This window comes from Dasypus novemcinctus, chromosome 2 (assembly GCF_030445035.2).
Source record: "Dasypus novemcinctus isolate mDasNov1 chromosome 2, mDasNov1.1.hap2, whole genome shotgun sequence".
NCBI lineage: Eukaryota > Metazoa > Chordata > Mammalia > Cingulata > Dasypodidae > Dasypus > Dasypus novemcinctus.
In genome coordinates this window covers 82598256-82625271 of record NC_080674.1, presented here as the reverse complement: position 1 = coordinate 82625271, position 27016 = coordinate 82598256, and the positions used below count along the sequence as shown (strand labels likewise).

At 40.4% G+C, this 27016-nt stretch overlaps 1 protein-coding gene across 3 annotated transcripts in view; it reads right to left on the bottom strand.

Annotated features, from left to right (window-relative positions):
* Nucleotides 1–27016, bottom strand: part of RASGRF2 (Ras protein specific guanine nucleotide releasing factor 2) — a 287125-nt gene that overhangs the window by 107628 nt on the left and 152481 nt on the right. The window contains exons 16-17 of one of the 3 annotated variants that reach the window (XM_004455898.5): nucleotides 20398–20526; nucleotides 17828–17917 (exon numbers count right to left, since the gene is read on the bottom strand). In XM_004455898.5, the coding sequence (XP_004455955.2) occupies nucleotides 17828–17917; nucleotides 20398–20526 (219 nt within the window). The remainder of the gene's footprint in view (nucleotides 1–17827; nucleotides 17918–20397; nucleotides 20527–27016) is intronic. The other 2 variants (XM_004455899.4, XM_004455900.5) reach the window with 2 other exon arrangements.

Here is a 27016-nt window from a genome sequence, read left to right as displayed (position 1 = left end):
GGAAAATGCATCCATTCAATTGAGAGCACTACAGGTAGACAGAGAAGGAAAAAACTGTTCAGAGACCTTGAAATATAAGATAGATTTAAGCTATAAGTTTATTTCAGGTATTTTTTCCTCTAAGTCAAAATACTCAGTAAGGAAAAAGCCTAGGGTGCTTTGTTCCACAAGGACATGCTTTTCTTTCCAAAATGAGAAGAGGAAGGAAGGAAAAAAAAGAAAGAGAAAGAAAAGGAGGGAGGGAGGGAGGAAGGAAGGAAGGAAGGAAGGAAGGAAGGAAGGAAGGAAGGAAGGAAGGAAGGAAGGAAGGAAGGAAGGAAGGAAGGAAGGGAGGGGGGACCTAAACCCTATTTGATTATGAATAATTTGACCAAGGTTTACAGGCCACCGTGATACTAAATGTGTTACTTCTCTATCGCAGCATAACAAATTACCCTAAAATGGCTTAACACAACAAACATTTATTATCTCATGGTATCTGCAAGGCAAAAGGAATTTGGAAGCTGCCTGGCTGGGTGGCTGTGGCTCAGGATTTTTCCTGAGGTCGCAGTCTAGATGTTGATCACGGTGCAGTCAACTGAAGGCTTGACTGGGGCTGGGTGATCTGCTGCCAAGCTCACTCTCGTGGCTGAGGCAGGAGGCCTAGTTCCTCTTTCCTGGCAGGCCTCAGTTCATCACCATGTGGGCCTCTCCTCCCCACATGCCAGCTGGCTCCCCTCAGAGCCACTGATCCAAGGCAGAGATGGACAAAGACGGAAGCCGCTGTGCCTTTTTACGGGCTAGTTTCCAAAATCACACATAATTACTTCTGCTTTATTTTATTTACTAGAAGGGAAGGGAAATTAAGCTTCACCTCTTAAAGAGAGGAATATAAAAAAAAAATCTGTGATGCTATTTCTAAAACCCTCAGACCACCCAATGGAAATGTTCAAGTCCCGCTTCACACAAAATGGCACCTTGCCAAATGGTAAAGAACAAAGTCACAGCTGCATGCTACATAAGGCAGAAGTTGAGGCCGATGGTAAATTTTGTGGGCCCGTTCTTCATTTTTTTTTTTTTTTAAAGGTCAAGTGTCCATTGGGCCAAGGCATTAAATACTGGAGAAATCCAAGCAGGTTAGGGTGGTGGACAGGAGAGGACTCCAGAGCCAGAAGACTGGAATCAATCTACCACTTACTATCTATGTGACCTTAAATTCTCTTTGCCTCAATTTCTTCTTCTGAAAAGTGGGTACAATAATTGTAACTACTTCACATATAAGATGCTTAGATGTAAAGCTTAAAACCATGCTAGGCACATAGTAAGTCCTGTAGAAGTATATAACTTTAAATTGTTGATGTTATTGTTATGTTGATAACACTCAATTTGTATACAGAAATGTCCAACTGTGCAGCACAGGACAGAGGTTTGGAAGATTTGGGTGCAACTTTGGGAGCCCCTCTGCAAAAATTATCCTCAATTACTATGTATGTAGAATCAATAACTGGCTAGTTCTATGTTGTCAAATTGCCTCTTTAAGTACTCTCAGCACTTGTGCAGCCACAGACTAGAAACGAGTAAGGGCTCAACCTGAATAACTGTGCCTGCTGCATTAAGTAAGAAACACATACAGGACCTGTGGTCAATGTGGATATTTATCTGGCAGCTGAAAAAGCCTGTTCCTCCCTTATCACAGACTTAAGAGGATTTAAGACCCGATTTACCTGGGCTGAGCTTCTACACTAACATTTAGAAGCAGTATGTTTCTACAGATTACTTTGAGTGCCATATTTTACACTTTGAACATAATCTTTTTATATAACTGAAAGCTTATCACATTCTTTTACAAAATAGCTTTATTGAAATATAATTCACAACCAGACAGTTCACTTATTTAAAGTGTGAAAGTCAATGGTTTTTAGTGTATTCACAGATTTAGTATATCCACAGTATATCCACCTATCACCACAGACTATTCTAGAAATCTTCACCACCTCAAATAGAAACCCTGTACCCTTCAGCTGTTACCTCACGCTTCCCATATTCTCATCACCCCCTAGCCCTAAACAACCACTAATCTACTTTCTGACCCTACAGATTTCCCTATTCTAGACATTTCTTATGAATGGAATATAATATGAATCATATCCTTTTCATTGTGTGGGACTGATGCAATGTTACATAATCACAATATTATCATTGACTATTTCTCCCACTAGAAAATTCACTGAGAAATTTCATTTTTCATTATGTATTGTTGAGACTGTCTACTATTTCTAATTTCCTGTAGTAATGATTTTCAGCTTTTTGTCATGTTGGGACTCCTATTGTTTTTTACTTGCTTTATTGCATTTATTATAAAGGTTCAAATAATGAAAAAATCCAGGAAACCAGAACTTTTCTAGTCTTATACCATGAAGATTTTTGTTTTATGATTATTCTGAGTCATTAGTAGACAGCGAGAGCCTTTCTGACTCAAGGGAGATTATGTTCAGCATTGTTTTAGTGTTGTATTTTACAGTATGTTTATTTTTAAGAAATTTATATTCTCATCAGAGAATCAGGAGTCTTGGGTTTAAGTTCCTTTTCTCTTTAAATTGATCTCTCCTGGCTTAGGATTTTTAATCTTTAAAATAAGGGGCTTGTCTTTTATTGTGTGGTTTCTACCATGGGAACACACTAAGGGTACCTTCCGAGAACAATTTAGCACAGGACCCAGAAGGAAACCCTAGGAATCTATCTGAGCCCTGAGTAGAATGCCAGAGGCAGGCTGGCCTCACGACAGGAGACCCACGCAGTCACAAGGGGCGTCGTGCTTACAAGGGCTCCTGCTTGATTTCACGTCCTGCTGCCACTGTCTTGAAATTCTTAATCATTTGTGAACAAGGGGCACCCATTTTCATTTTGCACTGGGGACCACACATTATGTAGCTGGTCCTGGCAAGAGAACATAGTTCTATAAAATAGGTGCAGTATTCCAAAAGGTAAAGGCATACGAAGGAAAAAAGACAGCAGAATGAAGTGAAAGGGAGATGGATAAGAGAAGGATGGATTGCAAAACGAAAAAGATAAGACAGTGCGGCTTCCCTGTGGGAGACACTACATGCAGCCAACATGTTGACCTTAGCACTCAGAAGGCCATTATGAAAACTGTTTCCCAGGAGGCCCGACTCACCAGGCAAAGGAGAATTGGCATAAAACAGCGAGCATAGTCTTTTCAGGGTTGGCAGATGGCAAAAAAAGAGATTCGTAACCTTATTCCTGCTATCACACCAGGCGCTTGTCAACACCTTCCCATCAACAACATCTCTCTTTCCTGCGGTGATTCTCAAACGGGAGGGCCTGCCTTGTGAAGGCCACTCTGATCCCCAGGGGGCAGAGGCACTTTGAAGAAGTCCCCCTTGGCTGTTCTTATTCCACCCCACCCACACCCCACTGAGAATCGCTGCAGTAAGACGTCCACATAATGTTACAGTTCTGATTTTGAAACATAAAATGAATTCGTGACTCCTGCCAGACATTACAGTTTTAGCTTGTAATTCAGACATTTGAGAAAATAGCCCATGTTCTGCGCCTTTCTTGTAAGTCTGACCCCTGTAGAGAAGTTATTTAAACAGTGCTGAGTGTTCTCTCAAATCCTGAAAGAGAGTACAAACAGCAGGGTACATACGTGACATCAACTTAATTCACAGTAATCAATATCTTACTGCAAACTTAATCCAATTCTCAACACACAGATAAATGTTTCCTCTAACCGGATTATATCTTGTAGTAAGGTCCTAGTTTCTGCATTCCTGTGAAAGAAATCACAAATCCCTCAGTGCAACTGCTGGCCAAGTGAGAAACCAGCCCTGATTTCCTAATTCCACCCATGGTCATCGTTTGGAGTTACCAAAGTGCAGTAGCTGTTTCTTAGGTGAATGCCAGGTAGGTAGAGAGGTTGGAAGAAGATGGAAGAAATGGGTGCACTGCAGACAAAGAGTCAGTAAGATAATTAAGTAATTCAAGCCTCCCCAGAACCTGCTTATTTTAAAATAAATATGGGATTAGAGGCAGCAACAGAGCTAAGAAAGGCATCCAGTCAGTGGTGAACAAATCAGAGACTAGCCTCAGTACCTGTGGAAACCACTCCTTGGGGTCTCAGAACCACTTCGGAATCTATAAAACGGGGAAATGAAGGTCTCTGCCTTCCTTTCCAGGGTAAAGGGGTGACAACGAGGCATCTCCCACATCTTCGAGATGAGATGATCCTATGAAAGCAAAAAGTGGTCAGACTACAGAGGGCAAGAAAGAGCAACTTAGTGTAAAACAGCCAAGGCAAAGGAATACAAAATGGTGTGTGTGGGGGGTGGGGGGCTGTCACGGAGATGATTCAGGAGTCCACTGCTAGTATTTAGGGGAGTCTCTAGAAACCCTGTCTGTATCAACCTAATCCAACTGTAAGCGATTACAGCAAATCTTAAGTCACACACTGGTGATCAAGGCCATCTGTTTGGCATGGACAGTGTTTTTAAAGAGTATGAATTTACTTCCAAAATATAAAAATACTAATAGAATATATATTCCAACATATAAAAACATAAATATCCAGATCTCTGATTTTACTTTTTAAAAGAAAAGAAAAGGAAGGAAGGAGAGAGGGAAGGAGCGAGGGAAGGAAGGAAGGAAAGAAATATTCAGATCTGAAAACAGTCCTACATTCCCTCATGACAACAGCAAACAGCAGCTGTGCATTCCCCACTTGGGTTAGTTGCATGGCCTGAAATGGATGAAGCTGTAATACAATCAAACAGCAAATGAGCCATGGGAGTGAATCGAAGATGCTAACAGGCACAATCAACTGCACTGAACCTTTGCCAAGGAGAGACAGTAATGCAGAAGAATGGTCTGCACGGAGCCTAGGAAAGGGCAGCCCAAAGAAAGAGAACTTGGCAGTGCAGCTCAGTCAGGAAAGAGGGTACCCAAGCCAGCTGGAACAAGAATTCACATCTACCTGGAAGCAAAGTAGGTGCCGGTGTGATCTAGCTGGTTGCTATGTGGTGTGCTCCCAGGGAGAGAACGCAATGACCACCTGATAGAGCTCTGAGCTGCTTTGTAGAATCCGGACTGCAAGCACACCAATAAATATATGGATATTCAGTCTAATTCCAGGCAACATGTGAGTAGGTATGTATGTACGTGTGTGTGTGTCTGTCTGTCTGTAGCTTTAAAAATAAGACTTGGAATTATTGTTAACATACAGGAGTTTGCCAAGGCTCATTTTTCTTCATTAATTAGAGTGATAATATTTTAGATTAAAAATATTAATTAGATACATCCTATATACTGTCCCCAGAATTTTATTAGCTATCTTTGATGAAATAATGAAAACAATGTTTTTTATATACAGGCTTACCTTTGTTTTTATTGTACTTTGTACATACTGTGTTTTTTATAAATTGAAGGTTTGTGACAACGCTGTGTCAATCAGTCTATCAGTACCATTTTTCCAACAGCATGTTCTCACTTCATGTCTCTGTGTCACATTTTAATTAAGGTGTGTACACTGTTTTTTAGACAATACTATTGCACACTTAATAGACTACATTATAATGGAAACATAATTTCTATATGCACTGGGAAACTAAAAAGTTTGTCTGGCTTGCTTTATTGTGATAGTCATTTTATTGCAGTGGTCTGGAACTGAAACAGCAGTATCTCCAAGGTAGGCCTGTACTGTGGAAAAACGAGAATATATGTTTGTCCCATACCAGGATAGCTGCAGTAGAGAAAAAAAAGTTCTGTATCTCTTAAAGAGTGGGTGAGAGAAGAAGTAAATGCAAAAAGGAAAACACCGCTTAGATGCTTTCATTTAGAAATTACTCAATGACAGAACAACAGAGTCACCAAGGTATAGAGGTGTAACTATCCTAGTATCAAAGTCTGCTTTGTGAGATTATTTGAAGGGTGACTTTTATGATTTTGTTATAGGTTTACATGATCACTTGTAATACTGTAAAAAAAAAAAAAGAGTACTAACTATATCATCATCAATGTACAGATCATGCATCTAACAAGGACTAAAAGGAAATAAATAGCAACTCAAAAAATATAGATTTATAAAGTTAATATTGGTTCTAACCAGTGCAATAAGGCAAGAAAAAGAAATTAATGGCATGTAGATTGGAAAGGAAGAAATAAAGCTATCTTTATTCACTGACAAAATGATTCTATATATAGATATCAAAAAGTCTGTTAAAAAAACTACTAGAACTACCAAACAAATTTAGCAAAGTTGCAAGAAACAAGATAAAAATAATTTTATTTCCATACATATATAGCAGCAAATAATCTAAAAATAAGATTAAGGCAACAATTCTATTCACAATAGCATGAAAAGAATCAAATACTTAAGACTAAATGTGAAAAAAAAAAAACACGTGCATGACTTATATGCTGAAAAATACAAAACACTGGTGAGAGAAAAGAGGGAAGAGCGAAATAAATGAAGAGACATTCCAAGTTTGTGGACTGAAAGATTCAATACTGTTAAGATGACAATTATCCCTAAATTAATCTATAGAATCAAAAGAATCACTATAATAATAACACCAAGTAAGACTTGCAGTTTCAGCTATGACATGTAAAGAACTTGGATGTGTTCACATCTGCCCTTACTACAAGAAAAAGCTGGACAAAGTGAAAATTAATAACTGCTTTTGGGATCCTCAGAGAAGTGAGGTTTCAGGGCAAACTGCCACCCTGAAATCTATAGAAATCAGTGGACCCAAAGAGACACAGCCAACATCTGCTTACTTGGAGCAGAAGGTGCCGCAGTCATAAACTGGGAGCAGCACTTAAATGGTCATTTTGACAAACTGTTGCCAGAGGCTGAGTGCAAACTAGTGTGAGAGTAAAAAACTACTGAGAACTGCATTCTTAAGAGGGTCCCCATATTTTACCTCCTGGAACCACAACAGTTCTCAAAGTAAACATTAGAGAAGGCCTCCCTCCTGGCTCCTTGCAGTGGGTGGGGAAGAGTAAACATTGGGGAATACACCCAGATTCTTCTCCATATCAAAGGGAAAAAGACTCAAGAGTTTTCACCCAGTTCTAGCAAGAGCCTTTCTACTACTCCAGCCCCCTCTAGCCTTCCTGTCTCATCTAAGGGGTCAGGGCTTCAAGGAAATAAATTGGGAATGCTCCAGCCAGTGAAGTAAGGGAGAAAAAGCTTTACTACTGGAGAAACACATGTTATTGAATATCAGAAGGAGAAGAGGGAATACAGAAATATTTAAAGGAATAATAACCAATAAATTTTCCGAAGATAGTGGGAAAATCCCTCAAGTATTTGGACATTAACACACTTCTAAATAACACATAAATCAAAGAAGAAGCCTCAGAGAAATTACAAAACGATTTTAATTAACTGAAAATTCACACATCAAAATTTGTGGAATGCAGTGAAGGCGATGCTTAAAGAGAAATTAATTGCGCTAAATGCATATATTAGAAAATCCCAGCAGGCTTCTTTTCTTGTGGAAAATGCCAAGCTGATCCTAACATTTACATGGAAACACAAAGGATTCAGAAGAGCCAGAACAACTGTGAAAAAGAAAAACAAAGGAGGGGGGCTTACATTACCTGACTTCAAAACTTACTATAAGTTACAGGAATCAAAATTGGGTGGTATTAGTATAAGGATAGACATATAGATAGTCCAGAAATAAATCTTTACATTTATGGTCAATTGATATTTGATAAAGGTGTCAAGAAAATACAATGGAGAAGGATTGTGTTTTCAACAAAGGATGATGGAACAATTGGATATCCACATGAATTAAGACCTTTATACTATATCATAATATAACAAATCAACTCAAAATAGATCATAAATGTATGGGCTAAAACTATAAAACTTCTAGAAGAAAATCAAGAAGAAAATCTTGGTGACTTCTGGTTAAGTAAAGAATTCTTAGATACAGCACCAAAAGCAAAGTCCTTAAAATTGATAAATTAGACTTCATCAACATTAAAAAACTTTTGCTCTTTAATAGATGCCACTAAGAAAATGAAAAGACAAACCACTAACTGGGAGTAAATATTTGCAAATCATATATCTGATAAAGGGTGTGTATCCGGAATATGTAATGAACTCTCAAAACTCAACAATTAAAAAAAAATTTTTTTAATGGGCAAAGATTCAAATAGACATCTTACCAAAAAGATAAATAGCTAAGCACATGAAAAGACAATCCACATCATTAGACAGTAGATGAATGCTGGTTAAAACCATAATGAATTATCACTATAGACCCTGTAATTAATGGCTGTAATTAAAAAGACCGACAATACCTAGTTTTAGTGAGAATGTGGAAAGACTCTAATTCTAATACACTGCAAGTGGGAATGTAAATTGTGCAGCCACTTTGGAAAACAGTGTGACAGTTTCTTAAAAAATTAAAGATAGGGGAGCAGATGTAGCTCTCAGTGGTTGAGCACCTGCTTCAGATGTGTGAGGTCCTGGGTTCAATCCCCAGTACCACCTAAAAATAATAATAATAAAGTTAATGATAAATATAACATAAAACCTAGCAATTCAAAGGAGGACAGACCATTACGCCAGGCCCTTGATATTGATGTTCGCACTTATGAACCTTGTTCTTATGAAATTGAAACGTAGCCTAGTATTATATATTGCCTAAGAGTTACCTCTTGAAATCCTTCTTGTTGCTCAAATGTAGCCTCTCTCTAAGTCAAACTCAGCATATAAACATATTATCTCCTCCTGCCCCTGGTGTGGGACATAACTCCTAGGGATGAGCCTGCCTGCTATGAAGGGATTATTACCAAGTGCCAACTAGGGACGCATGTGGAAAAAGACCTTCACCTAAACGGGGAAATACTAAATACAAGTGAGTTTTTTTGTCTAAGAGATTTCAAAATGAGTTCAGAGGTCATTCCAGAGGTTACACTTATATATGTCTCAGGAGGATCTCATTGAATAGTAAAACAGTGCCTCAAATAGAGGGGAGTCTGAGGGCTCTAGAGACAGACATCATATATATAATATATATACACATAAATATATATAAATATATATATATATATATATATATATGCTCCCCTATGTAACAGAGTTAGACTCATTTATAATTTCCCTATACATATCTCTTCTGCCCTTTTATTTGAACCTATAATTAGCACAATATTGTTAAATATATATACCAGAGACTTAACTCTTGGTCTGTTCCTATGCCAGCTGAGCCCTGAATCTCAGCAGAGTTGCAGTCAATACCTACTCTCCAGTTCACTGAACTTGCTCAGGACAACTAACAAAAGGATGATGATGGACAATGCCCATCCCAAGGAACAGAGATTATCTAAAACTGTAAGCAAGACAGTTCCATCCTTCTGGCCCATGAAATCTCAGCCCCCTCTCAATCAGAAACAGAGTGGAAATCACCATCCCCAAATCCTCAATACTGAAGAATGTGCAAACATAAGGGGGGAATGCAACTATGGACTAAAGTAGACTTATTATTATTCTAGCAATGGAAGAACTTGTATCATTGATCTAAAGGCAGTGGTCACCAGAGATTCTAAGGGGAGGGAGAAGGAAGAATAGTTGTAACATCAGGGCATTTCTGGGACATTGGAATTGTCCTGCATGACATTGTAAAGACGTGTACAGGCCCTTATACATTTTGTCAAAACCTATAAAATTGTGCGGTACAAAGTGTAAACCATAATGTAAACTATAGCCCATGGTTAGTAGCAATGCTTCAATATGTGCCATCAACTGTAACATACGTACCACACTAACGAAAGATGTTGTTAATGGGGGAAAGTGGGGGACAGGGAGGGGGTGGGGTATATGGGAATCCCTATGTAACATTTATGTAATCTAAAGCTGCTTTAAAAATAAAAAAAATACTTCATTAAATAGGAATGACAGTAAAAAAAAACCCTCAGCAATTCTATACCTAGGTATGTACTCAATATAAATGAAAACACATACCTAAACAAAAATGTATACAAATGTTCAGAGCAACATTATTCATAATAGACAAAAAGTAAAAACAACCCAAAGGTCCTTCAACTGATGAATGGATAAACAAAATGTGGTGTGTGTGTGTATATATATACACACACACATATACACAAAATGGAATATTACTCAGCCATAAAAAGAAATGAAGTTCTAATAAATGCTACTGCATGGCTGGATCTTAAAAATATAATGCTGAGTGAAAGCAGCCAGTCACAAAAGTCACATGTTATAAGATTCCATTTATATGAAATGTCTAGAATAGGCAACTCTAATCTAGTATATTAGTGGTTGCCTAGAGATGGAGGGTTTGGGTCATAAGGAGGAGTGACTACTAATGGGTCCAGGGTTTCTTCTTCAGGTGATGGAAATGTTCTAAAACTGATTGTGGGAAAGTAGATTTGGCTCAATGGATAGGGCATCCGCCTATCACATGGGAGGTCCAGGGTTCAAACCCAGGGCCTCCTGACCCATGTGATGAGCTGGCCCACGCACAGTGCTGATGTGTGCAAGGAGTGCCCTGCCATGCAGGGGTGTCCTCTGTGTAGGGGAGGACCACGCGCAAGGAGTGTGCCCTATAAGGAGAGCCACCCTGCGTGAAGAAAGCACAGCCTGCCCAGGTATGACGCTGCATACACAGAGAGCTGATGCAGCAAGATGACGCAACAAAAAGAGACACAGATTCCCAGTGCCGCTGACACAGAAGAACACACAGTGAATAAACAGAGAGCAGACAACAGGGTGGGGGGGGGAGAAATAAATAAAAAATAAATCTTCAAAAATAAATCTGATTGTGGTGACTGCTGTACAACTCTGGGAATGTACTATAATCCACCGAATTGTACTTTTTAAGGAGGTGAATTATACCTCTATAAAGCTGTTAAAAAAATGTAACTGGAGAAAAAATACTTACACCACTTTATACTGCTTTGCATTAAAAAAAAAGTTTCTAACATAATACAGAAACTCTAGGCAATTTTCCAAATGTTAAATGATGAAGAAAACTGGGGATTTAAGTTTACAACTTGGAATAAAATCAATGAAATAAGTGTCCTAAAACTACCAAAAGATAAAGGCAGTACTGTACCTAAGGTTTAGGAAGAGACCAAAGTTAAGTTTTGGTTTTTCATCTATAGTTCACTACAAATATGGAGCCACAGTCTTTTTTAAACAGGAAAGGGAGTTTAGACCAGCTTCCTGGTCCTCAAACGTTAGTCTGTATCAGAATCACACGAAGGACTTGTTAAAACAGTTTGCGGTTTTGAGTTTCTGATTCAGCAGGATGGGTGCAGGGCCTGAGAATCTGCATTTTAAACAAGTTCCCAGTTGATGCTTCCTGCTACTGGTTCAGCGCCCACACTTGGAAAACCAGGAGACAAGTTCAACTCTCATGCCTCACTCTTGAGAAATCTGAGGCCCAGAGAGATTAAATAAATTATCCATGCTGACTAAGCTAAGACTAGATCTAGCTCTCCTCATATCCAGCCCAGCAGTCTTTCCATGATTTCATACCTAAACACTAAATACATTCTACACAAGCCTCTGCTGTCACTTTTACTGACAGCAGTAAATGTTGGTGCTAAGGATGGTCCACACTCAGGAGACTTGAATCTCTGGACTGCCCATGTGCCAGCTGGGCCCTGAGCCTCAGCAGAGTGGTGACTCTACTCTCTGGTTCGTTGGACTTACCCAGGTCAGCCAACAGGGAGGTGAAGATGGTCAACCACCACACCAGGGAATCAAGAGTGCCTACAACTCCAAGCAGGAGAATCGCATCAATCAGCCATGTGGGATCTAAGCCCCCTCTTGATCTAGAGGTGGAGGAGACATCACCATCCCAGGGTCCTCAGGATGGAGGAATAAAATATGTATTAGAGTGCACTTACTTTTATTCTACTATAGAACTGTTGCAACTAGTAATGAAAGAAACTGGAGCACTGATCTGGAGAAAGTGGCCACAGTAGTTGCTGAGGACAGGGAGAGGATAGAAGAGATGTGATGTGGGGGCATTTTTGGGATTCTGAGTTGTCCTTAATGATATTGCAGGGTCAGATGTTGGACTTTATATATCCTGCCATAACCCACTGATTGTACCGGGGGAGAGTGTGAACTGCAGGGTAAACTACAATCCATGTGATACAGCAGTGCCCCCAAATGTGTTCACCGAGTGTGATGAGTGTGCCACAATGATGAGGGAGGTTATTGGTGTGGGAGAAGTGGGGTGGGGCGTGGGGGTATATAGGAAACTCTTATTTTTTTGTGTGTGATGTATATATCTTCAAAAAAATACAATTTACAAAAATGATGTGGTGGCATTTACAAAAATGATGTGGTGGGAGGTGGGGAGTTGGTTATATGGGAACCTCTTATGTTTTTTTGTTTTTTATGTTTTTTAATGTAACATTCCTTGTAATCTATTAACTTTAATTTTAAAATAGATAAATAAGTAACCCACTAAATACATACACTAATACTAGGCTGTGAAATGAAATCTAAGAATACTTACTAAATTGCCTGAAGGAGTGAGTTAAGATTACCCAACTGTTTTAACTACCTGCTTCTACTGAATTAGTCTAATAACCACATAATCCACCTATTATGTCGTTTGAACCAACACCTGAATTTTTACCCTTAATTGGCATTACCTCAGGAAAATATTCATACACACACACACACACACACACACACATCCCTCCTCCACTAATTCAGTGGTTCTCCACCTTGGCTCCACTAGGGGAATTTTTAAAAGGCCTGATGCCCAGATGTACCCCAGGCCAATCAAGTTAGAATCTCTAAGACATCAGTATTTTTAAAACTGGTCAAAGCCTACCTCACACCAGGCTCAGATCTACCATTGGCTATGCAAGGCCCGACTGGTTTGGCAATAGGGAAAAAAAAAAAGATTTGAATCATCTAATTTGCAAGAAACAGGTAATCACCAATAAGAACTTACTATTTCTCTAAGCAAATGAAACTGTGCCATCAATTTTCCTTTAAGGGAAACGGACTTGGCCCAGTGGTTAGGGCGTCCGTCTACCACATGGGAGGTCCGCGGTTCAAACCCCACGCCTCCTTGACCCGTGTGGAGCTGGCCCATGTGCAGTGCTGATGTGCGCAAGGAGTGCCCTGCCATGCAGGGGTGTCCCCCGCATAGGGGAGCCCCACGCGCAAGGAGTGCGCCCGTAAGGAGAGCTGCCCAGCAAGAAAGAAAGTGCAGCCTGCCCAGGAATGGCGCCGCCCACACTTCCCGTGCAGCTTAAGACAACAGAAGCAGACAAAGAAACAAGACGCAGCAAATAGACACAGAAAACAGACAACGGGGGGGTGGGCAGGAATTAAAAATAAATCTTAAAAAAAAAAAAAATTTCCTTTAAGTGCACTCAACCATTCCTCTATTTTGTTAATTTATTTAGACTTGTATAGAACTGTAAAACATATAATCTGCTCACAGATAATCAAGAGTTGCTTGCAGAATCTCTGTGCCATTATTTCCACTCATAAAAATAACCAAACTCATACTTTCCTACTTCCTTTTAGATAATTTCATAAACTCTATAAATAATCCTAGAGTTTCAGGTCTATAGTCAATGCCATGATGTGCCCTAATGTATTTATTCATTGGATTTGCATTTCTATTCATACCAAAACTATATCCAAAGTGCACCTGCAGATATCCTGTATCAGCAGCCATCTGCAGTGCCTGCATTTTAATTTCTACTTTAATGCAGAGCTCCTAAATTTGAGCAGATGTCTGCATATTAAATATATAACTATGTATACATTTCAACCAATGTTGGAGGGTGCACACAAGAACCCCATCAGTTACCTTTTGAAAAAGTCCCACCATGGAAAAGTGGGCTTGACACTGAAGAAATAAATCAGGAAAACAAAATATTTTATTATTGTGCTCTACTCACCATTGCCAACAAATCCAGCTTGTCTCCACAGGAGCCTTTATTAATACCTGATCAAGAGTTCATTTTTAATTGATGGAATTTTCTATTGTTTTAAATTATACCATCTAGCTTTGGACTAATTTAGAAGAAAAACAGCTAAAGACTCATTGAGGAGCATCCATCCCCCACCTCCGCAACAAACAAAATTTCTTACAGCTGTTGTTATTCCAAGAAGTATCTAAACTGGTCTCCAAGGCAGATTAATTAGGAAGGCAATGAAGCTTAAGTGTCAGGGCCTCTTAATTTGTATGGGCCTCTTCCAAGGCCTTGAGCGGTACCCTAAAGGTTTGTATTTGCAATTTTCTATTTTTTTCCTTGAGACAGGTCTCCCCAAACTGTGTGTTAGGTCCCGTGAATTCTGGATCCATCCATAACTGGGCCTAACATAACTTTGGCATAACTTGTTTAGAGGGGAAGAAAAGCCTATTTCTCAGTGTACCAACTGCAAACTAAACCAAGTCTAGTTAAACTTCACGTTATGAAGATTTAACTGTTTATTTAGAACTTGCCTTCTGAATGGCAGAAAATATTAGGGTGACTCTATGTCTTGAGTCCAAGCAAGCCTTAGCATTTGGTTAGGTCTTAGATCAGATGAGGAGCAAGTCAAGAAGGTTTGTTCAGGGCCCACTGTGTGCTCAGTTCAGGGCAGTGGGTCTCCAAAAACGTGCATGAGAGACACTCAAAAGCTGTTTGTTGATTTGAAGTGACTCTCCCAAATCGGTTGAAGAAATGAGACAAAACCCTTTCTTTCCAGGGAAAAAAGGCAGTAATTAAAAAGCATAACAGCACATGAATATATGGGCAGGTACCGTTTTTCTTTTCTGTACTGAATCTATTCTATTGCAAATATGATGATTCATTCATAGATTCACTAATTCATTAACTCATTTAATAAACATTTATTAATCCTTACTATGTGTACAATACTCTTCTAAATATTAGGGTTACTGAAGTATATAAAAAAGACAATACTCCTGCCCTCACGGACCTTACATTCTGTTAAAGAAAAATAATAAGCAAGATAAATAAGCAAAACATATAATAGGTCAAATAATGATAAGTGTTGAGAAAAAATTAAGCAAGGGTAGAAAGTATGTCTAGTGAGTTAAAATTAATGAGGTAACACAAGACAATAACACTTCTGTTAAAGACATTCTGGTGATGCACATCTTTGTCAAAGAAACACTATAAACAGAAGGAGATATACTATTGGAAGCACAAAACTGCAATGCTGGTTATGAGTCTGTATAAAAATCCATAAAAATTTCCCTTAAAGGTTGCAGCGCTCACACAAAGCATATGATCTGAATCTTGAGTTTTGGGGGGAAGGACTCGGAGTCTCTGGATAAAGAAAGTGGGCTGAGAAAGCAAAGGGTGGGGAAAGGAGGCTATGGAAGAAAGAGACTTATCCATCTTTGGAAAGGTCAGGCTCTAGGTCCTAAAATTAAAAACAACAACAACAACAGAGAGTAAAAAACACTCAGGCTTTTCCAGTGTCTATGGAAATGGGGCAGGCCCAGACTCCTGGGACAGGGCTAGAAATCCTGAGCAGATCCTAGACCACTTTCCACAAATAAAATCAGTTCCCCCTTCGTGCAGGGGCAAGGAAGAGCAATTGTCTGGCCTTCTTGCAAAGAAATATTTTCTGTCCAGCCTCTTACTAAAGCTGAAATTCCTTTAAATGCAGTAAGAATGCCTTCCATGCAATAATTAAAGAGAAATGGCTTAACATGCAAATGCCTGCAGTGAATATTTCAAAGCATAATTATTAATTGAGGGTTATAATCCAGAGTTGCCAGATTCCTGTGTATTTTGATGCGGGGTGGATTAGAGCTGGAGGGAACCCGCAGAGGACCCTGGAACAGGGAAGACCCACTCTGAAGACCACGTGGCTGGGCTGGGTGGGACACTGTTTCCCGTGGCTGACCCAGGACTGAGCAGACTGGGCCTCCAGATGTCCTGCAGCCGTACAAGCAGGGAGGAAGTCTGGAGAGAAGGATGATGTCTACTTGTTCAGATAAACTTCCCTCTTGCTCGCCTTTGCAACTCACCAAATTCTGTGGTAACTTCAGGTTGGACATTCTAGATTCAGAGGGGATATAAAATCCAGGTGGGGAATTGACCCTTCGCTAGCGCCCCCTCCCTTTGGACTCCTGTTCAGGCATCTGGGTCGAGCCGTTCGCTGGGCAGCCACCACGTTCTCTCTATGGCTTGCCAGTAAGTCCAGATCATCTTCTCAGCACTTCCCCGTTTCTGCTCAAGTCCAGCCTTCCTCAACCCCCAGTGAGACAGAGCGCTTCTGCTGAGTTCTCCCAGGCAGATGGAAGCCCCTGCGGGGCCGGCTCCATGGAGACACTGTGCTCCAGGAACACACGGGTCACACCGCAAAGGAGACTTCTTTGCTTACTGCCGCTAGCTACTGAAACTGACCCAGGTGAAACTTGCTGCAGGCCCACGGACACTGTCAAATCCTATCTCTTATTTCCTTTACTTCTAAATTGGAATTGTGTGACTCCAGACTATTATGGGCAATATAACAGATGGTAATAAAAGAGCAGTCAGGTCAGCCAGGATTCAGACTAGCCTCCACCTAACAACACTGACCGCAGCCAGTTTGCACGTCCACGCAGCCCTCATCAGGAAGCACAGCCAAGGGCCAGCTCACTGAAGAGAGGTTTCTTCCTAAGGGTATTTCAGCTGCCGGCGGGAGGACAAAGAAACGCAGCAGAAGCAATACGTGTGTAGATAGGGAGGAAGCTCTGGCTGGTTTGATTACTTTATCCTTTGGGCCCACTAAGCACAGGAAACCTGCCATAGCCAGAAAACCCTTCTCAAAAGCTCACTGGAACATTTACCCTTCACTGCAATCTCAGGTCAGTCAGGTGCAATCTCCAGCAAGGAACATTTTTAGGAACATTTGCAGGGCCAGGGGGGAACAACCCAATTTGGCTGAACACATCCAATGATGGATGCGGCAAAATGCTAAGTGGAATGTGATCAATCTGTAATATTTCCATTCAGATGCGATATAGATCATACTGTAGTTGATCAAGTTCATTATAGAATATCTCTTTATTCTTCCTTCAATTTAGAAAGAATTCACACAGATAGTACCTACTAGCTCCTTTTGTGGATATGACACATAAGCTTTGGAAGTGGACTCCTTTGTGGTGGGGGAACAATGACTAATTAAAAAACACGCCATCGCTCCCAGTGCTACGAATCATGATGATGGGAACCTACGGGTGACTTTTCCGTGAGGACACTCACAGCAGCGAGGCTGCTTAAACCACTTACAGATTTATTTGAACATAGGGTCCTCCTTGCAGGTGAGAGAAGAGGACAAAGATAACAAACACAATTTTCAACTATTAAAATACCGTGCTTTTACATGAAGTACTTCTTCCTTACCCTGAAAATTAACTGACAGCAACTCAAAAAAGAATTATGGAGCCACTGGAAATTCATGCTGCGTAAACTAAAGCAAGAATTCCCCCTCCCTCGGCCCTGCCCCTGGCCCTTCCTCCCACTGTGCATACACTTTTAGTATTGTACATAATTAAAATGAAAAATGTGTTCTCAGTAATTTGGCTAAAATGGTTAAAGAACACTACAGAATCCCACAGGAGAAAGGACACATCCTTCCCTGATAAAAATTTCTCAAAAGTGTAACGTACAGAGCACCTGTGTGGAATCATCTCATTTAAAAGACAGTCTCGCCCTGGACAACTGACTCAGAGCAGAAGCTGAACATTTGCATTTTGACCATCTGCCCAGTGCATCATGAAGCCTGTAGCGGGCAGGACCACAGCTTGAACATACATTTCCATGCATCTGCCCGTAGCTGCTCCCCTCAACTCACCTGGTGGACTCCCATGCCCTGCTGCAGCTGTGGCGATTGCAAAAGCAGAAGCAGGAGAAACAGAGCAGTGTGTATTGTCGGCAGTCTGTCCTGGTTATTTAAAAAGAAAGGAAACAGCACGGTGAGGTGGGCAGATATCATATAATGAATATTTTCATCTTCATTGTTGTAGTGAATTGGTAGGACCAAATGCCGGGTACTGTCCTTGTTAACAGGCAAATAACAAGTAGAGTAATTCCACTCTAGGTATATATCCAAGAGAATGGAAAACATATTATGTTCACGCAAAACTGTATATTGGAAAAACCCATATGTCCATTAAATGATGAGTAGATAAGCCAAATGCAGTATATACAAACAATGGAATATTATTCAGCCATAAAAAGAAATGAAGTACAGATACATACTACACCATGGGTAGTCCTTGAAAACATTATGCTAAGTGAAAAAAGTATACATAAAAGGCCAGATATTATATGATTCCATTTATATGAAATATTCAGAATAACAGATCGTTAAGAGACAGAAAGTAGATTAGTGGACCCTGCCAGAATCTGAGAAAAGAGAGGAATGGGGAGTGACTCCTAATGGGTTTCTTTTTGAAGTGATGAATTTTTGAGGAATTAGGAAATGGTAATGGTTGCACAGCCTTGTGAATATACTAAAAACCACTGAATATTATTTTAAAGGATGCATTTTATAGTATGTGAATTACAGCACATTAAAGATTTTTTTAAAAGATATATCAGATTACCAACAGAATTTCCTTCTCAAAACACCTCTAAAGTGGTGGGAGGCAAAATGTGGCCCTTCTAAAATCAAAAAGATGCAATGAGCATCACTTTCACTCCTCAGGACTGTATTTCACACTCAGCATTTGATAATGCTGATGCCAACCTCACTGTTTTTCTGACTCTGGCATTTAGTGAAAGCAGTCCACTGTGATTCACCTGAAGGGTTTTTACTTGTTTGCCCCTAAATTATAAACAGCCATGCTTAAAATACATAAGGGGGGAGCAAAGAGCTGCTCAACGTGCCAGAGCGTGACTCAGAGCTCTACCGACTCCTTAAGCAGTACCCTTAAAACATCTTTGGAGCAAGGTGGCAAGAAGATAGATAAACAGGTCAGTTTTCAGCTAGACTGTGAGATAATGTGTGATGCCATCCCCATTTGGACTCTTCGTACAATCAGTGATTTCAGCCTCCTTCCTGTGTTCCTATGACTCTATGATTTAGTCATACCAGGGAAGAAAACAAAGTGTTTAGCTAATCTATAAACAGGATGAGATTTCCAAATAATCCTTATATAAATTAAAGACTTTTTATATGAATATAAATATATGAAATTTGTTTTAAAAGACAAATCAGAGTGCTAGTAAAAGTAACAAAGTGAATAGCAATGAACACTTCCATGGACTCTGTTCCCAAACTCTTTCAGGCTATAATGAATGCAAGATCTACCCTATATGGCAGTGGTCAAGGAAGTTGCAAAAGTCTGGACCAGTCAAGGCTATAAGAATAGTGCAGAGGTTTGACTAATTCCACAGTCATCCTGTGACAAGACAAGAAAATCTAGCTTGCCACTTCCATTTATCAGAACCACCTGAATGGCAGGATGAGTCTGAAATCAGTCCAATCCCTAAGGGCTAATGTCCACCAAGGCAAATCCTCTGATGACAGCCTGACCCAGGCTAGTTGCTATCAGAGCTGATGGAAATGACAGTTGCTTCCAACAAGTGGCTAAGGCCACAAATGAACGAGCATTTGGAGCCATGCACTCTACTTGATATCATCTTGTGCTAAAGTGCCCCACTTGAAGCATGAGTATGGGAGTCAAAAAAAGGCCTTTATATCTTACTTGGGTTATATGGAGTGAATCTGATTTTATAAATGTATGATCCTCCCTTCTGACTTGAAATAACTGGCTTAAAGGAAAAAAAGGAATATTTCAAAGACAACTGTTTGGATATATTTATTTGGGCAATGGGGAAAATGTGGAGAGAAAAGATTTCTAGCTTTTGCTCTGATGATATGCCTCCAATTAGAAGGAGTTTGATATGTTCTAAAACAACTTATAGGGTAATACTTTACAATTTTTCTAAGTATTAAGAGAAAAAAATATCCCAGTTCCATCCACTAGGCAATAGTGCAACTGGACCTGGTTTTAGATGAAATAATGTGATCAATAACGTCCCCCTACTGGGGATATTCCCAAATGAACCTATTTAATAAAGATGACACTGGGATTCATGATACAGTACAGAGTTCAGGAACATTTTGATAAAACTGGCCTTCAAAGTCTTCCACTAGCAATCATCTAAGCACGTGCCTCAATTCATATTATCTGCACAAAGTGCAAAGCAACAAACTGAAAATACTGGTTGTATTGATGACATATTCTCTAATCATATTTTCTCCATTATGCCTATAACAACATTATTCACTTCCAATTTTCATAACTGAAACTAAAAAAATATTTTGGGAGTGAAAACAGTGAGGCAAAGGATATATGCAAATGCTAGAAATCCTTTTTCACTCTGCTATTTCTGAGACGCTTTCTGATCGCTCACCTCCAGGCTGGCGATAGCGGAGGTGCCGAGGGGTTGAGGGGGACCTGCAGGGTGAAAGTTCTGTGGCGTCCACCGCTGGGGAGCTCTCCTGTCCTGCGCGGTCCACTGGTACAGACTCTAGGACTGCTGCTTTAAAACATCATGAATTTTAATAATCAGGCAATGAACCCAAGAGCTTCTGCTACTATCATGCATGGAAACACAGAACTTTATTACGGGTAATAAGCATTTCTTGTTAGCCTACATTTAAAAAAAAATTTTTTTAGAAGGTACCAGGAATTGGAATCAGGACCTCATACATGGGAAGCAGGAATTCAAACACTGAGCTATATCTGCTCCCCATCTTATACTTTTAAAAAAAAATTGTTTAATTAAAAAAAAAAATTTTAATCATTTTTTTCTTTTTTTAAAAAGATACATAGATCACACAAAATGTTACATGAAAAAATACAAGAGATTCCCAAAGACCCCGTTCCCCACACCCCCCACGGGCTTTAATATGAAATCAAGCCATCCCTCCCAGCAGAATGCTAACAGCACTAAATCTAAATCTTGAATTCTTATCTTACTGACCCTGCTGACCCTGGCTGACCCTGCCCAGCCCTTCCTGTCCAAGATAGCCAAAGTCGTTAAGGAGAACAGGGGGTACGCAGTGGGACCCCCCACCTTCCGGAATGTTTCTGCCCTCCTGAAGTGGAGAAAGGCAGCCTTTTCCAGATTATAATTCAGGCTGATATCAAAATAGGGACTTCCCTAGTTCTTTGCTTGGGTTGCTCCCCTAAGCCAACCAAAGTTTGAATCTATTAATGTGCTCCGCACCCACCCACTCCGAAACACTCTGGAGGCTCCTAGGGATCTAGAGCTGTTTTGTCCAAAATGGCAGCACCAGTCAAATGTGGCCATGTACATTTAATTAACTAAAGTTAAATTCAAAGTTCAGCTCCTCAGTTGCACTAGGCACACTTTAAGTGCTCAGAAGCCATATGTGGTTAGTGGCTACAGTATTGGACAGTGCAGAAATAGAGCATTTCCATCGCCCCAGGAAATCCTACCGGATAGCCCTGACCTAGAGCTACAGATGAGCAGGAAGCAATGGAAATTTTTACAATGAACCGTTAGTAGGATTTAAGATCATTTGGGCCTCCCTGCTGCAACCCACATCCCAAGAATAAAAGACACATCTTTCCAAGGTAACAATTAGGCTATTACTGATGACATTTTCAAACCCCTCCAATCAGATTATTAATGAGGTAAAACTGCAACTTTGTCTATGCCCTTTCAAAGAAAAACACTAAAGTTTCAGAAATTTCTTCAGGCTTTTTCATAAATTCTCACTGATAAAATCTTAGTGTTACCTCTGCTAATTTTGTACTCCCCTGTCAGAAGAACTACTCACAACTGATTCCTTTGCTATTCCTCTTAAGATTTCACTCAACAAACTTTACAAAATCCTCAGTGACTTTATATAAGACATTTTCACACTTGCATGTGATTTACTGCCTTAGAAATGAGGCCACCATTCCACTCTTTTGAAACACAAAGGGGCCAGGGAAGGAAAGTGGTTAGAATCATTTCTTGAATGACATAATTACAGTAAAGTTGGCAATGATTCAAGACACAGACCAAAAATCAGTGCTTAGCTGTTAGTTTTATTATTTTCTAAATAGCTCCCTCAGCAATGGAAGGCATCTGCTCTGCAAAGAGCAAGCAGAATATCAAACACATGCTCTTGATTTGATTCAACCATTCATTCATCTGAGGTAAATGAGAAATCATCAGTCAGCAATTAACAACCAAAAAAACTTTCCAGCCGTAGAGATATGCGGAACCAGAATGCCCACTGGAAGAATAGGAAAGAAGGAATAATACGTTAAGCTAACAGGCACCTGCCGAGAGAAGAAATCACGCCCCAAGGTGGGGGGGGAGGGAAGCATTTCCTCCTGGCGATTCATTTTCAGTCAAGTTCTAGACAAACAGCTTTGCCTGCAGGACAAGTGGGCAGATGTGGGCTCCAACAAATGCTAGAATCAGGATCACAGCCCACAGGCAGGTAGTTTTCAAACTAAGAACACAGAAACAGACACTAGTAATATGGACTGTGCAGCAAAGCTTGAGGTAAATTGCACAGCCCTGGTCTAAGTGAACATGGACTGGACATGGATTGGAGCCTCCCTTTGGTCCACGTCTTTTTTTTGCCACTGGTTTGATTTTCATTGAGAACCCATCCTTGGGTCAATCTGGATGTATCTGAGTCAGGCTGAGACTTGTGTTTTTTTAAAAGCATCCGGAGTAGAAGAAGGTGAGGACGGCTGCTTTAAAAAAAAGTGTGTGTGTGTGGGGGGGGGCGGCACTAGTGAAGGTTGGGTGAGCCTGGTCCAGATTTGGGGACTGGGTGTGGGGGAATTAAATTGCAATATTTTCCCCTAAGACGTTCAGTCTCAATTATTTTGCAGGCTCTTTTCTATTTCTCTTCTTTCCTTTCACTTCATTTGAGGTTCTATTGCCAGAAGATTTTGCAAGGCGGGCATTATCATTTAAATGACAAAAACATTGGACAAAGGTCACTTGCATTTTTCAGATAACATGCTCTGAATCTGATTAGCTGAACTGCAGTGAGGGAAACCACTGGCCTTAGAATAGATCTAATGGGTAAAGCTGGTATTATGCAATGAGATTGTGTGGGGTTTTATCCTGAAGTGAAAGCAGAAAACGTATAAACTCTTGGCACAGGAATCTTACCCAAGTTTGCCAACTGTTTTAAGTGTTAACATTATGCAAAGTACACACAAACATCTTTCAAACTAAAGGGAAATCAGCATCCCCCTTTTCTTTGCCAATTGCAATTTTCAAGACTAGCCAGCAAGGTTAATAAAGTGACACGCTTTGTTTCTAGAGACCTAACACACACATACACACACACACAGTTTTCAAACTGATGCTGAAGTAGTGTTTCATTCATGACTTTTCTAAGACTACTCCATGACCAATACTGGCCTTATACCAACACACCTAAAAGATTGTCTATGATTCTTTTGTTATACCTACTCAGAAAAAAAGCCAAAGAGCTCTCTATCCCCATCTTAATTCTAAGCTTTCTACTCATTGTTTCCTTTCCAAGGATCCACAGGCTATATTGTTCTTGAGTCTCAATAGCAAAAAAAGATGTGCCTGAACCAATGATCTATTGTTAGCTTTCAGAGTATGTTGCAGTGGATTGCATTCTTGTCATTATTCTGTCTGCTGGGAAGCTAAGAACCAAAGTCAGGGTGACTCCAGGAACTGCAGAGTACCACACAGTATTCCTTTGCTTACTAACCATATCCTTGGCCTCACAATTTTTCTTCTTTTTTATCCTTGGCCTGATTTTTCTCATCTATTTTATTTTTATCCAGTTGTTCAATATGTCTCTTTGAACTACCACCTGGAATACTTTTAAGAATAACATGAGAGAAGCCGATGTGGCTCAAGTGATTGGGCTTCTGTCTACCATATGGGAGGACCCAGGTTCCACGTGTGCCCACATGGCAAGCCAGGCACACGCAGGGAGCCAGTGCTTGCACAGCAAGATGATGACACAACAAAAAGAGAGACTAAAGGGAGAGTGAAGGCAGGATGCAACAGAAACCAGGAACTGAGGTGGCGCAAGGGACCGGGAACCTTTCTCCACATCAGAGGTCCCCAGGACTGAATCCCAGTGAATGCCAGAGGAGAAAACAAGAAAGGAAGACAAAAAAGAGAAATAGATACAGAAGATCACACAGTGAATGGGCATAGACAACAAAAACAGCAAGCAGGGTGGTGGAGGAGGGGGTGGGGAAAAAAAGAATAACATGGGAAATAAAAACATTAAAAGAAATTAAAAGACAGCTACAGAAAGGGAAAAGAAATAAAAATATAGAGAAGTGGCTGAGTACGAAGGACTAAGAGAAGGATCACAGAGGTTCATGGTAAAAGTGAGACATGGGGGGGCATATTCACAGGTAGATGTGACTAGGAAGAGTGGGGAGCAGAGAAATTGACACCTCCGGAGTCAAGGTTGGCTCTACTGGGCTTCATCAAGTGTCTTGGGCCCCACCTGGATATGATCTTGGAATTTCTCCATCACCCAGAATAGGAGCGGTTCTACAGTTAAAAATGATCTGGAACTGCAAAATGGCATTCCTAACCATGAGCCATATATAAAAACTAGCTATGGTGGGTTGGAGCTGTATGTATCCCAGAAAAACATATTCTTAACCTTAATCCATTCCTGTGGGTATGAACCCATTGTAAGTAGGACCTTTCGATGAGTTTACTTCAGTCAAGGTGTAGCCCACCTCAACAAGATGGGTCTCAGTCTTATTATGGAGTCCTTTATAAGTGGAATGAAAATCAGTCTGACAGAAGAAAGCCAAAGGAAGCAAGAACTGAAGGCCAACAGAGTCTGGTAGAGAAGGGAGAGGCCACCAATGCACTACCATGCAACAGAGGAGCTCAGGACCAAGGGTCACCAACAGCAGCCAGTGCCAGAATGCTGGTCTTTAGGAGGAAAGCATCACCTTGAGTTGCCTTAATTTGGACTTTTTCCTAGCCTCAAAACCATAAACCATTAAATTCCCATTCTTTAAATCAGCCCTATTGCATGGTATTTGCTTGAGCAGCCAAGGAAAGTAAAACACTGGCCCTTGAAAATCTAACTCCAAATCATTTATTTTGGGCAATTCAGTGAGAGACAGAGAAACACTGTCATCAACTTCAGTTAATTCTGTAACGTGAAAGAGAAAGTAACGTTTCGCCACACCTTTATGCACAGGCCTTCTCCACTTGATGGCCCCAGGCCACAAGAGCTGCTGTCATAGGACAAGCCTCACCACCTGCCTCTAGCGGTGACCACAATATTCCCTCCTCTGTCCAGCATCTGCACTGACAGGTCTTCGCAGGCTTCATCAGTGTCCCTCCCTGGGAGCTCGATCCAGTCCCTGCTTCTTTATCTTGATCTCTTTGAATCTAATCTTTTTCCAGCTTATTGCTCCAGGACAAAACTACCGATTTCTACCACAGCAACCACACCTTGGTCCTACACAGTAGCCCGAGCAGGTTTTATGGCATGGCACTGGATATTACTTAGCCATCACTATACACTCTGGACTTGGGCTACGAAGACCCAAAACTAGGGAACTTAGTGAACCATGTAGAACACCCCTTGAACAGCACGTTAAAGTGGAAGAAGTAATTAAGTAGGCAGTGGGCAGCTTGACTGGGGACCTCTAGAGGTAGGCCATATATTTAGAAAATCTACAGAAAGGAATAGATTTGCTTTTGCTTTTCTATTAAAGAAAAAAAATAACTCATACTACTAAGCATTAGACAAATTAAAATGCAATCTCTTGGAAATTACAAAAAAGGAGAGAGATTCTGAAGCAAGTTTTTTTAAAAAAGTTTATCCTATGCTAGCAAGCCTTTAGAAGACTAGTAACAACTTCTGTTCTATGGGACTGCCTATGGCTTCAAAACTGGGCAAAGGCTATCCCTTCAGAAATAATGGTGTTTCCTCCTCTTGAAAATGACTTTGACCCTGGGGGTTACCTCTAGCCCTTTGCTCTTATGTTCTTATTGCCCAGAAGTCCCCCATCTCCTCCCTCCAGCTCACTTACCCATTTTTTTCAGCCCATGCCAAATGACAGTTTCCAATTCTGCTCAAACTGATATGAGTTCCCCGGCTTTCCACCTTCCAGAGCACTCTGTCTGGACCTCTTGTACCAGAGTCCTTTTGCACTTACCATTCTGCTTCTGCTGTGACTATCTTATCAGCATGACAAGACTATAAGGGATGAGGACACCATCTTATTTACCTTTATGGCCTCTGTAGCCCTGAGCAGGTTCCCTGCACCAAGATGATCATTCAGTGACTCCTGACTAGACATGATGATGCTCCCTTCCCAGGCCCAGGAACAATCAAGCCAAAACCTCAGAGCCACAGATGTCTGACACTAAAAAGCCCATTTCTAAATCCCTCCAAACTCAAAATAATTTGCAAATCCAGGCTTATCTCCATACATCTCCTCTCCTATTTACCACACTCCAATAAGGGGAAGGAAAGAACTTCCTTCACCCTGCCCTTGAAGGAAGGAGAGAAATGTACCTCTAAATCTTTCCTTTCACAGAAGTTCCCAAACACTGGTATTGGATCGAACCCCAGATGCACTTGTCAGCTTGTGCATGCCTCATTATTCCAGAAAAGAATCTATTATGATTCTGCTGAAGCTTGTTGTTCTAAAGACTTTTTAATTATCTTCCCTCTTTCCTCCTCCATAGTTGCTAACTTGTCAATTTTAAGACTTTCTCATTAAATAGTGTGCTACTTTTGATGATGACAATGACTCCAGTTAAAATTCCATTAAGGCCTTTACTGAGGAAGCTTATTTAAATGATCTGAGCTAAAAAGTACATGAAAACTTCAAGGAGGTAGAAAAGCAAGGATTTATACTTTCATCTGGGTGACCCTCCTGAAACCTGGACAACTGTCTGAATCATTGCCCAATTTTGATTATGTTCTCAACACAGTTTAAAAACAAAAACAAAAACAAAAACAGGTGTTGCTAATTTGACTATAAAACTTTTTTTTTTCCATCACAGACCC